The sequence below is a fragment of the Oncorhynchus nerka genome, linkage group LG1 (genome assembly GCF_034236695.1).
Source record: "Oncorhynchus nerka isolate Pitt River linkage group LG1, Oner_Uvic_2.0, whole genome shotgun sequence".
In the NCBI taxonomy this organism is placed as follows: domain Eukaryota; kingdom Metazoa; phylum Chordata; class Actinopteri; order Salmoniformes; family Salmonidae; genus Oncorhynchus; species Oncorhynchus nerka.
In genome coordinates this window covers 7,208,463-7,226,282 of record NC_088396.1, presented here as the reverse complement: position 1 = coordinate 7,226,282, position 17,820 = coordinate 7,208,463, and the positions used below count along the sequence as shown (strand labels likewise).

General features: G+C 41.5%; 1 protein-coding gene across 1 annotated transcript; it reads left to right on the top strand.

The window, feature by feature from the left end:
* The first annotated feature begins 1,350 nt into the window (after positions 1-1,350).
* On the top strand, positions 1,351-2,631 carry kctd12.1 (potassium channel tetramerisation domain containing 12.1). Its single transcript, XM_029662111.2, has one exon. It carries the CDS (start codon positions 1,375-1,377, stop codon positions 2,248-2,250), a length of 876 nt encoding a protein of 291 aa, XP_029517971.1. The 5' UTR covers positions 1,351-1,374; the 3' UTR covers positions 2,251-2,631.
* Positions 2,632-17,820: the final 15,189 nt, after the last annotated feature.

Sequence of the window (17,820 nt, the reverse complement as noted above, 5' to 3'; positions counted from 1 at the left end):
CAAGTCGGTGTCCAAAAATGCAGATTTCCGATTGTTATCAAAACTTGAAATCGGCCCTAATTAATCGCCCATTCCGATTAATCGGTTGACCTCTACTATGCATAGATAATAAACAGCAAGTAGCAGCAGTGTACAAAGCCAATGGGGGGGTCAATGTAAATAGTCCGGTTGCTATTTGATGAATTGTTCAGCAGTCTTATGGCTTGGGGGTAGAAGCTGTTAAGGAGCCTTTTGGTCCTAGAGTTGCCACTCCGGTACTGCTTGCCGTGCGGTAGCAGAGAGAACAGTCTATGACTTGGGTGACTGGAGTCTCTGACAATTCTTTGGGCCTTCCTCTGACACCGCCTAGTATATAGGTCCTGGATGGTAGGAAGCTTGGTCCCAGTGATGTACTGGGCCGTACGTACTTAAGGTCAGATGCCGAACAGTTGCCATACCAGGTGGTGATGCAACCGATCAGGATGCATTCTAATGTGTTTTACTGTTGAAATTACAGAAAAGTATTACAATGTAGTCTATTACAGTAAAATATTGCAGTTATGTTCAGAATAACAAATAGGCAAATGAATAAACAATTAGGCTATTTTTCACAGGTACAAATATGTCAGACTGTGGATTAAAATCAATATTGTGATCCAAACATTTTCTATGGTGACCTGACCTAGGCCGGGATTCAGGCCAATCACGGGTTATAGCCTCGGCATTGATGCTTTTAACAGACATTTTAATTGAGATGATATATACTGTGAATGGGATCTCCGCAAACGTGGGAACATTGCCTTTAAAAGCCAAAATGCCAATAACCTGCAAAAAAATATTGTCCCTTTAAATGTATGACTTATTCAATGTACCTTTCTTGTAACATGACTGATCTAGGCTAATAGAGACAACGATGGTACAATATCCCCACTGAGCAAAAAACTGGTTGAATCAACTTTGTTTCCATGTCATTTCAACCCCCAAAATCACTAAGAGGATGTTGAATCAACGTGTAAAACTAATTGGATTTGCAAAAAGTCGTCTTGTTTTCAACCAACGTTTAACCTAAATCCAATAACATGGTGACATTTGTTGTTGATTTGACATTGAATTCATGTTAGATGAAATCAAATTTAAATCAAAACTAAACTTTAAACTGACATATGTGCCCATTGGGTCCTGTCTCCCCTAGTCTCACCATTGTCATAGAATGCAGTCATAGACTAGGCCTACTGTAGGTCTATTGTTGGTAAAGAGTTAACAGTCATCATTCAAATCAGCTGTCTACTCTCTCCTCCCCCGCAAGCACAGCATTACATAAACAAACCGCTAGACTTTCTGTCTCATTATTATAGGGATTCCAGTCGGTGACAGTACACAGAACTGCGCGTAAAGATGGCAATGACGGACACAGAGTGGGGGAGCTCAAATCGAGCCGAGTCTGGGTCCCCATTCTCTGAGATAATTGAACTGAATGTCGGGGGACAGGTGTATGTGACACGGCACATAACTTTGGTCGCCGTTCCAGACTCGCTCCTCTGGACCATGTTCAGCAAGAAGGCTCCAAAGGACCTGGCGCGAGACGGCAAAGGGCGCTACTTCTTGGACAGGGACGGTTTCTTGTTCCGTTATATTTTAGACTACCTGCGGGACCTCAACCTGGTGCTGCCTGATTATTTCCCCGAGAAAAGCCGGCTGCAGAGGGAGGCTGAGTTTTTCCAGCTGCGGGACCTGTCTAAGCGCCTGAGCCCCAGTATGAGCAAAGAGAACTCCATCAACGAGGAGATTTGCCCGAGCGACACCGAGGAGGGTGCGCTTCAGTGCGGCACCGGGTCCTCCAGCGTTGGCATGGAAACTTTGCGCATGATGACTGCAATGAGCAGCGCTCGCTCCCAGTCTATGGAGTCCAGAAAGTCGGGCTACATCACAATTGGATACCGGGGATCGTACACTATAGGGAGAGATATCCAAACCGACGCCAAGTTCAGGAGAGTGGCGCGCATCACGGTGTGCGGGAAAACTTCCCTTGCCAAAGAAGTGTTCGGGGACACTTTGAATGAGAGCAGGGACCCCGACCGGCCACCGGAGAGGTATACGTCCCGTTACTACCTGAAATTCAATTTCCTTGAGCAGGCGTTTGACAAGCTGACCGAGGTTGGCTTTCACATGGTGGCTTGTAGCTCCACGGGCACATGCGCCTACACCAGCAATGACCCAAACGAGGATAAAATCTGGACGAGTTATAACGAGTATGTGTTCTGTCGGGACTAAAATGTTAACATGGTCACCACCTGAGCCCACCCACTGCCAACAGAAAATTACTGTTTTGTGTTTACTCGTGTAAATAGACATCTCATAATTACCACAAAGAGAATAGGGCCTGCATATTTGATCTTTGACATTGTCTCCAGCATATATTATTCAATGTCATTATTTAAAATCTCTTTACATATTTAATGGGAAATAGCCACAGACTATAGGTCAATACACACTAACCTAGAATTCCGGATGTTATCATATGTTAATTTTCCTTGTGGAGATGGCTATTGAATGAATGAATTGAAGGACATTTTACACACACGCACATGTAACAGATGTCCCATGAAGACAAGAAGACGTGTCATCCTTGATAAATCTCTTGAGTTGTGTTTGTAAAGAAAGGACTGTCCAGCCAGCGATCCCAGATTGGTGTTTATTCTGACGATAGACACAAAGGAGCACATTAGATGTGCCGGACAATAATATGTTGATTGCTGTAGATTAGTGATTTTGTCTTTTAGCATGGAAATAACTGTGAATTAGCAGGGAGCGACCATTACAAATAGGGCATGCTAGCTAACTTGCTCTTACAGCAATGACATACAAAAGCACACCCCAGGAAGCCCTCAATATCTAACAGGTAACACACACACACATATATATACACAAATGATAGAAAACATTAAGGATACCTGCTCTTTCCATGACATAGACTGACCAGGTGAATCCAGGTGAAAGCTATGATCCCTTATTGATGTCACTTATTAAATCCACTTCAATCAGTGTAGATGAAGGGGAGAAGACAGATTAAAGGAGGATTTTTAAGCCTTGAGACAATTGAGACATGGATTGTGTATGTGTGCCATTCAGAGGGTGAATGGGCAAGACAAAGGATGTATTTGCCTTTGAACGGGGTATGGTAGTAGGTTCCAGGCGTCAAGAACTGCAACGCTGCTGGTTTTTCATGCTCAATAGTTTCTCGTGTGTATCAAGAATGGTCCACAATCCAAAGAAAATCCAGCCAACTGTTTTATTTTATTTTTTATTTCACCTTTATTTAACCAGGTAGGCTAATTGAGAACAAGTTCTCATTTGAAACTGCGACCTGGCCAAGAAAAAGCGTAACAATTCGACACATACAACAACACAGAGTTACACATGGAATAAACAAAACATACATTCAACTTGACACAACTGTGGGAAGTATTGGAGTCAACATGGGCCAGCATCCCTGTGGAACGCTTTCAACACCTCGTAGAGTCCATGCCCCGACGAATTGAGTCTGTTCTGAGAGCAAAAGGGTGGGTGCAACTCAATATTAGGAAGGTGTACTCAGTCTATCTATCTATCTATCTAGAAATGTACATAGTGAACTCATACACATTGTAAATATGAAAATAGGATAGAGTATTTCAGAACGTGACCTACTGCTTGTATAGCAATATCAGACTAGGAAGAATTGACGTTCGCAATCTCCTATCTGCAAGCATGACCAATGGCATAGCACCTTATTGATATGTAAATTCAACCAACCAATAGGAATATGTAAACATACGCATGCACTTGATTCACACGGGAAACTGTTGAGCATTTTCCACCAGGTAGTGTTGCAGGTCTTGACACAAACCGGTGCACCTGGCACCTACTACCATACCCCATTCAAAGGAACTTGAATATTTTGTCTTGCCCATTCACCCTCTGAAGGGCACACATTCACAATCCACGTCTCAATGTTTAAAAATCCTTCTTTAACCTGTCTCCTCCCCTTCACTGATTAGAAGTGGACTTAGTGACACCAATAAGGGACCGTAACTTCCACCTGGATTCACCTGGTCAGTCTATGTCATGGAAAAACATAATGTTTTATACACTCAGTGTATACATGCCACCTTTCAGTTATTTCATAGACCGGTCACCATGGTTCCCTGCCACTGACTGGTAACCTTCAGTATTGTTTTCTGAATCTAGTCTTGTGAAAAAATACATAGAGTTGATTTACGTAAGAGATGATTTTGAATGTCCAAGAGTAATAGACATACATGTATTTCTACTTTATTTTGTGTACTAGAACTTCTACAGAGCCTATATTGACCTGAAATAACTTGCATTATTAGCCTACTAAGACCACATCTCTGCCGAGCTGACAAATGCAAATTCCTGTAGTAATAATGGTGTTGTAATGAAATTGGGTTATTTATCTGTGCGAGACTAGGCAATCAAAGCATTCCTCCCTGTCTCAATTTGCATGACAATGTTAAATTAACCCCCATCAGACTCCACTTTGTGATCCATAAAGTTAATACAACAGCGTATAGACATGGCAGAACATTATTGTATTATTTTACAGCATTTTAGTCAGCGTAATTCATTCATTAGAGGCTTGCTTTATCAAATAATGTATTTTCTACTTCATTCCACAGTAGTCTGATTGCCCAAAAATATGTATTTGTTTTGTTGCGTTGCATATTTGTTAACTTGTTCAGATACTGAAATAAAGTCTTCTGCAATTCTAACATATTGTCTATGCTAAGTTTAACACTGACTGAAGACACTGTGCTGGATCTTTCCTAACCATAAGTGGTTTCTATTTCTAGAGAGAGGGGCCATTACCCCTAGAGGGTTGCAGGTTCTAATACAGGGCTGTCGAGAGAAATCTGGTGGGAGTGAGCATCAGCATTCCAGGTGACACCTACTGCCATTGTGCCCTTGATCAAGGTACATAACCCCAAAACCGCTCAAGGGTCGCTGCTCTGCGACAGACTGTCATGTGTGGTGTGTCAAGTTGGGAACTCGTGTGTCACTTCATAGAAATGATCTCTTCATCGAAATATGTTCTTGAATGATCAGAAGATTCTCTTCTATACAAATATTCTGTATAGATGACTCCCTTCAATTCATTTAAGTTCCTTCGCTGAATACACATATGAAAAAGAACGTTTCACATTGAACAGCATCAATCATTGCCGAATCACATCTCTTTACTATCCGATTGCAGAGTTTTCAAACTTTGTACATCACATACATTACTTTTACATTTTGTGGAGAGCCATAATACGAGCCTATAACACCAATCATACTCATGTTATCTCATCATGTTGGTGACCAGGGTGAATTCTGCACTGGGAACAGACTGGTTGACTCTGTTGTCCTGCCCTCCAGGACACCTACACCACCCGATGTCACAGGAAGGCCAAAAAGATCAACAAGAACAACAACCACCCAAGGCACTGCCTGCTCACCCCGTTACCATCCAGAAGGCGAAGTCAGTGCAGGTGCATCAAAGCAGGGACCGAGAAACTGAAAAACAGCTTCTATCTCAAGGCCATCAGACTGTTAAACAGCCATTACTGGCACAGAGAGGCTGCCACCTACACAGAGACTCAAAATCATTGGCTACGTTAATAAATGTATTGCTAATCACTTTAAATAATGCCACTTTAATAATGTTTACATATCTTGCTTTACTCATCTCATATGTACGCTACCGTTGAAAAGTTTGTGGTCACTTAGAAATGTCCTTGTGTTTGAAAGAAAAGCACATTTTTTGGCCCATTAAAATAACATCAAATTGATCAGAAATACAGTGTAGACATTGTTAATGTTGTAATTGACAATTGTAGCTGGAAATGGCAGATTTTTTATGGAATATCTACAGAGGCCCATTATCATCAACCATCACTCCTGTGTTCCAATGACACGTTGTGTTAGCTAATTCAAGTTTATCATTTTAAAATGCTAATTGATCATTAGAAAAACTATTTTGCAATTATGTTAGTTGAGTATCTGGAGCAGCAGCATTTGTGGGTTCGATCACAGGCTCAAAATGGCCAGAAACGAAGGACTTTCTTCTGAAACTCGCCAGTCTATTCTTGTTCTGAGAAATGAAGGCTATTCTATGCGAGAAATTGCCAAGAAACTGAAAATCTTGTACAACGCTGTGTACTACTCCCTTCACAGAACAGCGCAAACTGGCTCTAACTAGAATATAAAGAGTAGTGGGAGGCCCTGGTGCACAACTGAGCCAGAGGACAAGTACATTTTTTACCTTTATTTAACTAGGCAAGTCAGTTAAGAACAAATTCTTACTTTCAATGACGGCCTAGAAACAGTGGGTTAACTGGCTTGTTCAGGGGCAGAACGACAGATTTGTACCTTGTCAGCTCGGGGATTTGAATTTGCAGCCTTTCGATTATTAGTCCAACGCTCTAACCACTAGGCTACGCTGCCACCCCTACATTAGAGTGTCTAGTTTGAGAAACAGACGCCTTACAAGTCCTCAACTGGCAGCTTCATTAAAATAGTACCCGCAAAACACCAGTCTCAACGTCAACAAGAAATTGCCAAGAAACTGAAGATCACTCTCAACGTCAACAGTTAAAAGGCGACTCCGGGATGCTGGCCTTCTAGGCAGAGTTGCAAAGAAAAAGCCATATTTCAGACTGGCCAATAAAAAGAAAAGATTTAGATGGGCAAAAGAACACAAACACTGGACAGAGGAACTCTGCCTAGAAGGCCAGCATCCCGGAGTCGCCTTTTAACTGTTGACGTTGAGAGTGATCTTCAATTTCTTGGCAATTTCTTGCATGGAATAGCCTTAGTTTTTCAGAACAAAAATAGACTGATGAGTTTCAGAAGAAAGTTCTTTGTCTCTGGACATTTTAAGTCTGTAATCCAACCCACAAATGCCGATGCTGCAGATACTCAACTAGTCTAAAGAAGGACAATTTTATTGCTTCTTTAATCAGAACAACAGTTTTCAGCTGTGTTAACATAATTGCAAAAGGGTTTTCTAATGATCAATTATCCTTTTAAAATTATCAACTTGGATTAGCTAACACAACATGCCATTGGAACACAGGAGTGATGGTTTCTGATAATGGACCTCTGTACGCCTATGTAGATATTCCATAAAAAAATCTGCCGTTTTCAGCTACAATAGTCATTTGCAACATTAACAATGCCTACACTGTATACATTTGATCAATTTGATGTTATTTTAATGGACAAAAAATGTGCTTTTTCTTTCAAAAACAAGGACATTTCTAAGTGACCCCAAATTTTGGAACGGTAGTGTATATACTGTATTCTATACCATCTATTGCATCTTATAAGTACATATTCTTATTCCATTCCTTGACTTAGATTTGTGTGTTAGGTAGTTGTTGTGGAATTGTTAGATATTACTGCACTGTTGGAACTAGAAGCACAAGCATTTCACTACACTCGCATTAACATCTGCTAACCATGTGTATGTGACCAATAAAATGTGATTTGATTTGAAAGCTGTTTCCACATAATTTCAACAAAAATATACTATGATTTTCCACCGGATGACATACATTTTTTATTGTTGGCTTTCTTCCACTAAACAACCCAAATCGAATGATATGGTTCAGATTTTTGTTGATTCCCTTAGATTCATGTTAGTTGACAACTCAATCAAATATAAATGAAAACTAGATGTCGAACTGACGTCTGTGCCACGGAAAAAGCTCTGAGACCTAGAGTGAAAACCACATTATCAAAGCAGTGGGTTATTATCGGCTATAAGTGCAATGGGTTTCCAGATTGATATTGTACTTATTGTCATTTTCACCAAGTGCACACGTAACACAGTGTTGCTTCCGTCCCTCTCCTCACTCCTCCCTGGGCTCGAACCAGAGACCCTCTGCACACATGAACTGCCTCCCACGAAGCATCCTTACCTATCTCTTCACAAAAGCCGCAGCTCTTCCAGAGCAAGGGAAACAACTACTTCAAGGTCTCAGAGCGAGTGACGTCACCGATTGAAGAGCTATTTGCGCTCAAAGTCAGAGGAATCTGTTCTGTTATTTAATTTAGTTCAGATGGATAAAGACCTGATCCCACTCTGATATGAATATTAACAGATTTTGGTGTTGTGGATGCCTAATCCACACGATGCTCCTTCATTTGCAAATATCAGATTAATATTTTTAGAAAGGCCGGCTTGGTTTAAGGCCTGGCTTTAATCCGAAAACGCTTTAAAGTACACTTGACATTTAAAGGTAATTTCAAATTGAGCCGACATCTGCTGTGTTTACCTTGAATGCAATCAACTTTGCCGCTACAAGCTGCATTGTCTACAAGATCAATGGTCCATCCCAGGTCCATCCCGGCCTGGGATGGACCAGTCTTTTAGGCATTTGCTCAAACTGCCCTATGACCAGTTTCTGACTGATAGGCTCAGTATCCAACAATGAGAATGGATCATCTTTCATTAGTGGGAACAACCCCACAGCTGATTCAACTCATGCATTAAACTTTACATGCTCCACAGCCACTCCACATGTACATGTTTAGGAGATGTTAGAATCCCTTTCGTTCTTCTGTTTTTAACACACATCGGGCTGTGTGTGATGTCTCGGTGCAAAATGGAGCAGCTGGGCTCTTTTATGATGTCATTATCATTTCAAGTGTAAGTAATCAAAGGCTCCAGCTGCAGACAGAAGAGGAGAGATGGAGAGAGAGAGAGGAGAGAGAGAGGGGATCTGCCATGAGGGAGTGAAAGGAGAAATTGAGTTGAGCCATAGAGAATGATAGAGGCCTCTAGTGCCATTGGGGGTTTTACCCATTTTAATGTAGTCAACTGGGTGGGACTTCAAACTTTATTGGCTGATCCCTCCTGGTGACCCTGTTGGCATCGTGTCCAGAAGGGATCAGCCAATCGTGAAGAAGAAAATTGACTACTTTTAAAATGGAAATAGCCTCAATGGCGCTGCCCATGCTGTCAAAGACGCTATAATGGCACAGATACAAAGATGAGTCCTCTATATCTCTCTATGAGTAGTATGGACGTGCACTGATTGGAATCATCCTCGTTGGTTAGGATGTGTTGCACCTGTCGCCTCATTAGTTTCACCTGTGCTGGCACAGGTGATATTTAAGAGCTGCAGTGTCAAAGAAATAAGGGGTGTGAGAGATGTTGGAAGAGCTACATGGCTATTTAGCATGTCCTAATTAAGTTGTTAGTGTTTTAAATTTTGTTTTTATGCCCTAAAAAGTTGGTGGGTGTTTTCTTTTCCTTTAGTTTGTCTGATATCAGGTACATCTAGTGGGTGTTAGTAACTCAAGTTTGTTTGGCCAGCACCCCCATGGATGCTTTTGACAACCCATTTTAAAACCCCACCTGTTTTGTTTTGGTTGTTAGTGACTCATTTACTAGTTACCTTTTTTGTTGATAGATGATTTGGGGTTTGTTATTGGGGAGTGTAAAAACAAATTGAGGTCTTGTCTGGGATCTTGTGCCCCAGATTTTTTCTGTAGATGCTAAAATTACTCTGAAGCAGTGCATTTTTCTTAAAGATGAACTCTGATTTGGCTGCATTTGTGGGAAATCCTCCTTGAGATTCTACATAAAGGTCTCCCGGCTGCGACAGAGCCTGGACTCGAGCCCAGAATCTCTAGTGGCACAGCTAGCCACTCTTTTTGTTGAGATACTGTATGTCCAGAGGCGTTTGATTAAGTTTGTGTTGACTACTTTGACACGCCATTTGTTGGCAAGACGATTGGCCCAGTGCATCTCAGTGATGTTCCAGTTACACTGAGGTTACCTCGCGATGGTAGTATGGCGTCAGAAAGACATATGACCGTATGTGACGTAACTTCTTCTGGTTTGAAACAGGATGTTGGTTTACTGTAAATCTTGTCACGCTTGCCAACGGACGGGTAAACCAAACTGTACCGGTTGCACGTGTTCAGCCTATTCCTGCTTTTGACAAACCTTTTGACAGGATGCTGGTGGACTGTGTAGGCTCTGTCACCTGGAGCTGCATTGGAAAATGGTCCAGGAACACAAGGAAAGCCCAAAGGACTATACCTAAGTACGAGTCGGCCAAAATGTATCTCTATTACTGTATAATTTCAAAGATTTTACTGAGGTAGAGTTCATATAAGGAAATCAGTCAATTGAAATAAATAAATTAGGCCTATGGATTTCACGACTGGTCAGGGGAGCATAGGCCTACCCACCCAAATTCATTAGGCCCTAATCAATGGATTTCACATGACTGGAAATACAGATATTGTTAGGAATTTTACGAGTAAATGACTAAACAATATCCCCATTTTAAATAGAACTGTAACTATGTAAACTATACCCTGTTTTACAATATCTGAATAATAATGTTAGTTCATAAAGAAGGGGGATTATGTGGCATGAACAAGGAGTAATTAAACATAATGAACACCATACCAACTAGTCTGGGGAGGAATGGGTTCTGGGTTAAGTAAGCAGATAGGGTCGTTAACCTATGGTTGAACCGACGAAACTTAGCTCTGGGGTGTTTTAGATAAGGCAATAAGTGCATTCCTAGGTTTTCTGTTAACTAGAACTGTCAGCTAAGTGGTGATCGATAATGGTGAGGGGTCAAGAGTTAATTCAGTTATGTTGTGTGTCCTGTGTGTGTGCTAGTGGGTCAGAATGAACTTTTATAGTTGCTCTGTCTTGGTCGGTAGGAGGAGATTCATTCACCAATGACGCCATATTTTGTATACAAACTGTTGTTCGTGGTAACATGGTAGCGCGCTCCGAGAATAAATACTGTTATCTATTATTGATAAGACTGGTCTCCGTCTATTTTATGCAAACAAGAATCTTACAAATTCTCAGAAAATAGACTAAGTGAATTTAATTAATGAAAACATATTGGAAATAATTAAATGACGTTAACAGATATGCGTCTGTTGGTCACTTGTACATTACAGCTTCCAGGAATTGTAAACAGATCCTTGCGACATGGGGCCATGCATTATCATGCTGAAACGTGATGGCGGTGGTTGAATGGCACGACATTGAGCCTCGGGATCTCGCACACGTATCTCTGTGCATTCAAATTGCCATCGTGATAATGCAATTGTGTTTGTTATCCGTAGCTTATGCCTGTCCATACTATAAACTCACCGCAATCATGGTGCACTCTGTTCACAACATTGACATCAGCAAACCGCTCGCCCACAACGATGCCATACACACTATCTGCCCGGTACAGTTGAAATCGGGATTCATCCGTGAAGAGCACACTTCTCCAGTGGGCCAGTGGCCATCAAGGGTGAGTATTTGTCCACTGAAGTCCGTTACGATGCCACACTGCAGTCAGGTAAAGACCCTGGTGAGGATGAGCACGCAGATGCGCTTTCTTGAGATGCTTTCTGACAGTTTGTCCAGACTTTCTTTGGTTGTGCGAACCCACAGTTTTATTAGCTATCAGGTGGCTGGTCTCAGATGATCCCGCAGGTAAAGAAGCCAGATGTGGAGGTCCTGGGCTAGCCGTGGTTACACATGGTCTGCAGTTGAGGCCGGTTGGACATACTGCCAAATTCTCTAAAACAGTGTTGTCGGCTTATGGTAGTTTAATGTTAATTTCTCTATCTGGCAACAGCTCTGGTGGACATTCCTGCAGTCAGCATGCCAATTACACACACCCTCAACTTGAGACATCTGTGGCATTGTGTTGTGCCAAAACAGCACATTTTAGTGGCCTTTATTGTCCCCAGCACAAGGTGCACCTGTGTCAGGATCGTGCTGTTTAATCAACTTCTTGATATGCCACACCTGTGAGGTGGATGGATTATCCTAGCAAATGAGAAATGCTGACTACCAGGGATGTAAACACATTTGTGCATAACATTTGAGAGAAATGGAAAATGTTGTGCGTATGGAACTTTTCTGGGAACTTTTATTTCAGTACATGGAACCAACACTTTACATGTTGCATTTTTTGTTCAGTGTATATGAATCTTCACTGAGGATAACTCTGAAGCTATCTATATGGATGATCTCTGTGGTAACTTGTATCAGGGTGAACTCTATTACACTATCCAAAGGGATTTTATCTCAGGAATTCTGTCTATTTACTTAAGTCTCATCTCACACAAGCCTTTAGATGCTTATTTTTTATCGCATCTACGCAAAGCGATGCTCGTTCATGTCTTGATTTGGCCTTTACACTGCATATTCGTCGCCAAACCCACTGGCTCCAGGTCATCTACGTAGATCTTTCTATTGTGTTAGACTGTACGTTTGTTTAAAACATGTTCTCAACTGCTCTACCTGGTTCAATAAAGGTGAAATAAAAAATGTACTTCATTGAATTGCATTGGGGTGAAAATGTTGTGATGACACGACCTGGGGAAATGACATTTTTTGGGAAAATGTTTAGTGGTCCCAGGATCCCGGTTACTGGTGTTAATCCGTATCATGAATAGACCCTATCCACGGTACCAGGATGTCATAGATGGCCTTTACTAGACACTGCTGTTTCTTTAAGTCATCCACCCTCTGTGTAATGTCCGTGTCCAAAGGATCCTCCAGTCTTCCTCTTCTGGCCATTTGAGCCTGGTCAGGGAGATGGGGCGGAGGTTGAGGGAGATGCAGGGTAGAGGGCAAGGGTGGGCTTGGAAGGTGCATTGATTGTTGGTCAGAACGGCCTGGAGGTGATGAACCACCTGTCGATGGGCCCTCAGGGAATAGCAGATTGCAAGCACTCTTAAACCATCTCTATGGGCTCCTTTTTGAGTTAAAATGTTTACTCAATTTAACTGATTTCAATCTAATTAGCAAACACACCAGTGTCTATTTTCAGATGATTGAACTAGACTTGCTAATCTATGATGGCACAGACACTCCTAAAAACTGAATAGACAGGCATAATTGCGCATAACAAATCTAGAAATAAAAGCACAAAGGAAGCGTGCAAGTAGTAGAAGTGAAGTAGCAGAACGTCCATCTCTTTGTTTAAACAACCATGGATACTAGAAACACGGGCGGGACTTCCTTTCCAAGGAGCCATCCCTTTTGGGTCAAAAATGACATTGCACCACACTGTCAGCCCTCTTTGCGTATTCTCTGTAGAATTCAACGGAGGGCTGGGTGTCTGGGTTTTCACTCCACCCTTTTGTACTTAATTGCTGATTTAATGTCACTAATAAACTCCCCTCACCTAATTGAAGGGGGAAAAACCTGCAGACGCTCGGCCCTCTGTGGAATGAGTTTGACACCCCTGCCTTAACGTCTCTACCACACCTACAAGATTTTACTGAGTTCATAAGGAAATCAGTCAATTGAAATAAAGTAGGCCTATGGGTTTCATGATTGGGCAGGGGTGCAGCTATGGGTGGGCCTTGGAGGGCATAGGACTACCTACTGGAGAGCAAGGCCCAGCCAATTAGATTGGTATAAAGCCCTTGTGGGGAGAAACTCAGACATAAATACTCCTCAGCACCACCCCAGACCCCTCAGACGATCCAGCAGTTGAAGAAGACTGATGTGGAGGTCCTGGGCTGGCGTGGTTACACGTGGTTGTGAGGCCATTTGGACGTACTGCCAAATTGGCAACGGCACTTGGACTTACTGGCAAAAAGCTCTCGGTGGACATTCCTGCATGCAGTTGCACACACACTCAACTTGAGACATCTGTGGCATTGTGTTGTGTGACAAATGCACATTTTAAAGTGGCCTTTTATTATCCCCAGCACAAGGCACACATTTGTAAAAAAACACACACAAAAAAACATGTTTAATCAGCTTCTTGATATGGAACACCTGTCAGCTGGATGGATTATCTTGGAAAAGGAGAAATGCTCATTAACAGGGATGTAAAAAAAATTGTCACAACATTTTGAGAGAAATATGCTTTTTGTGCGTATGGAACATTTCTGAGATTTTTTTATTTCAGCTCATGAAACATGGGACCAACGTTTTACATGTTGCATTTATATTTTTGTTCAGTGTATAAAAGGAATAGGGTGTCCTTTGGGATGTAAAACAATGAACCAGTGAGAGCACTGAAATCTGTGATCACAGACAACTGTTCTGTTATAAATCCTCTTAGGGAGGCTGCGAATTTTCGCAGCTTTTTGTAAAAAATAGCGCAACATTTCAGCGCCCTGCTACTCATGCCAGGAATATAGTATATGCATATGATTAGTATGTGTGGATAGAAAACACTCAGACGTTTATAAAACTGGTTAAATCACGGCTGTGACTATAACAGAACGTACGTTTCATCGAAAAGTGCAGGAAAATCTGATCACTGAAAATGGAAAAAAATATCCATGCGCCTCTTCAACCAATTGTTAAAGGTGACCCAGATTAAATGAGGTCGAGGTTGCAATACCTACAGCTTCCACACGATGTCAACAGTCTTGTCATTTGCCTACGATTTGTTTCTTGGTCAAACGAAGAAGAGACAAGCCATTTCTTCAGGTATCCGACCGGATATTTTGGTTGAGATTTACCCAGACATTATTTCCAGACGGACACCTATAGAATTTACATCGCCTCGTGATCAATTTTATCGCTTATTAACGTGTACTAATACCTAAAGCTGCATTACAAAAGTATTTCGAAGTGTTTTGTGAAAGTTTATCGTCGACTTTTTTAATTAAAAAAAATGACGTTACGTTAGAAAACGCTATTTTGTCCGTTGTTCACACAGCCTTCATAGATCGATATCTAGGCTATATATGGACCGATTTAATCGAAAAAAGACCCAAAATTATGTTTATGGGACATCTAGGAGTGCCAAGAAAGAAGCTCGTCAAAGGTAATGAATGTTTTATATTTTATTTCTGCGTTTTGGTTAGGACCGGCTACCGCAAAATCTGTCGTTAGGTGACGTTGCAGTATTTTGGGGGATACATGCTATCAGATAATAGCTTCTCATGCTTTCGCCGAAAAGCATTTTACAAATCTGACTCAGTAGCTAGATTCACAACGAGTGTAGCTTTAATTCAGTACATTGTATGTGCATTTTAATGAAAGTTAGAGTTTTATCAAAAACTATACGTGGCGCACTTGAAATTTCCGCTGATTGATGTTCCCACAGCGGGAGCACTTCCCTAACAAGATCTATTATGTATGTATCAGCAACAACAAAAAAGTCCCTTTTTCAGGACCTTGTTTTTCAAAGATAATTCATAAAAAATCCAAATAATTCACTCATCTTCATTGTAAAGGGTTTAACTTCTTGGCATACCCATCCCGTTAAGCGGGATCATTGCAGAGCGCCAAATTCAAACTAAATTACAAAAAATATTTAATTTTCATAATCACAAGTGCAATATAGCAAAACACAGTTGAGCTTGTTGTTAATCCACCTGGTGTGTCAGATTTCAAAAAAGCTTTACAGCTAAAGCAAACCAAGCGTTTATGTAATGACATCTCTCTCAGCAGACAAAACATTACAAACAGCTAGCAGCAAAGTAGATTGGTCACGAAAGTCAGAAAAGCAATAAAATGAATCGCTTACCTTTGATGATCTTTGGATGTTTGCACTCACGAGACTCCCAGTTACACTATAAATGTTCCATAAAGATTATTTTTATATCCAAAATACCGCCATTTGGTTGGCGCGTTATGTTCAGTAATCCACAGGCTCGACGGGGCAGACGAAAATTCCAAATAGTATCCGTAAAGTTCGTAGAAACATGTCAATCCTCAGGTTGTTTTTACAATAAATAATTGATAATATTTCAACCGGACCATAGCTTTTTCAATAGGAGAGAGAGAGAAAATGCCTGCTCCAAGCTGTTGCATGCAAAACTCTACTGGCACCCAGCCATCCACTGACACGATGTGATCGTTCTCGCTCATTTTCTAGAAAAAACGGCTGAAACAATGTATAAAGACTGTTCACACCATGTGGAAGCCATAGGGAATCTGGTTGATATCCCTTTAAATGGAGGGAAGGCATGCAATGGAACGGGGAGGTTTCAAAATAAGAGGCACTTCCTAATTGGATTTTCCTCAGGTTTTCGCCTGCAATATCAGTTCTGTTATACTCACAGACAATATTTTGACAGTTTTGGAAACTTTAGTGTGTTTTCTATCCTAATCTGACACTTGTATTCATATTCTAGCTTCTGGGCCTGAGAAATAGGCAGTTTCATCTGGGTACGTTTTTCATCCAAACATCAAAATACTGCCCCTTACACTCAACAGGTTTTAAACACTGTTTCCCAAGCTTGTTCAATGAACCATGAACAATTAATGAATATGCACCCGTGGAACGGTCGTTAACCTCTTAAGTCGACCCTCTACTTTTTTGAACATTCTGTTAAAAATCGCGCAACATTTCAGCGCCCTGCTACTCATGCCAGGAATATAGTATATGCATTTGCTTAGTCTGTGTGGATAGAAAACACTGCTGTGGCTTTACCAGAACGGCATTTACATCGAAAGCACAGGAAAAACTGATCACTGAAAATGGGAAAATATATCCATGCGCTACTTGAACCCATTGATAAAGGTGAACCACAATTAATTGACTGAGGTTGCAGTACCTACAGCTTCCACACGGTGTCTAGAGTCTTGTCATTTCCCTTCGAGTTTTTTCTTGGTCAAACACATGCAGGACACCGTATCTCCTCCGGTCTAGGACCGGATATTTTCGTTGAGTTTCTAGCCGGACATTTTTCCAGACGGACAGCTAATGATCTTTACATCGCCTCCTGATTTTATCGCTTATTAACGTTTACTAATACCTAAAGTTGCATTACAAACGTATTTCGAAGTGTTTTGTGAAAGTTTATCGTCGACTTTTTGAATTTTAAAAAATGACGTTACGTTTTGAAACAATGTTTTTTTCGTTTATCACACAGTCTACATATAACGATATCTAGGCTTTATATGGACCGATTGAATCGAAATAAAGACCCAAATAGTGTTTATGGGACATCTAGGAGTGCCAACAAAGAAGATGGTGAAAGGTAATGAATGTTTTCTATTTTATTGTGCGGTTTGTGTAACGCCGAAATGCTAATTATTTTGTTTACGTCCCCTGTGGGTCTTTTGGGGTGTTGCATGCTATCAGATAATAGCTTCTCATGCTTTCGCCGAAAAGCATTTTAAAAATCTGACTTGTTGCCTGGATTCACAACGAGTGTAGCTTTAATTCGATACCCTGCATGTGTATTTTAATGAACTTTTGAGTTTTAACTAATACTATTAGCATTTAGCGTAGCGCATTTGCATTTCCAGAGCTCTAGTTGGGACGCAAGCGTCCCGAGTAGAAGCAACAGGTTAAGACACTAACAGCTTACAGACTGTAGACAATTAAGGTCACATTTGTGAAAACTTAGGACACTAAAAAGGCCTTTCTACTGACTTCTCATCTGCGTGAACATCCCTTAGGCATGCTGCAAGGAGGCATGATGACTGCAGATGTGGCCAGGGATTTTTTTTTGCAATGTCTGTACTGTGAATCTACTAACACAGTGCTACAGGGAGACAGGATGGACAGCTGATCGCCCTCGCGGTGGCAGACCACATGTAACAGCACCTGCACAGGATCGGTACATGTAACAACACCTGCACAGGATCGGTACATCCGAACATCACACCTGCGGGACAGGTACAGGACGGCAACAACTTCCCAAGTTACACCAGGAACTCACAATCCCTCCGTCAGTGCTCAGACTGTCCGCAATAGGCTGAGAGAGGCTGGACTGAAGGCTTGTAGCCCTGTTGTAATGCAGGTCCTCACCAGACATCACCGGGAACAACGTCGCCTATGGGCACAAACCCACCGTCGCTGGACCAGACAGGACTGGCAAAAAGTGCTC

Bases quoted from the DNA above. Each gene is read 5' to 3' on its own strand.
- kctd12.1 (XM_029662111.2), top strand. From the start codon at position 1,375: ATGGCAATGACGGACACAGAGTGGGGGAGCTCAAATCGAGCCGAGTCT.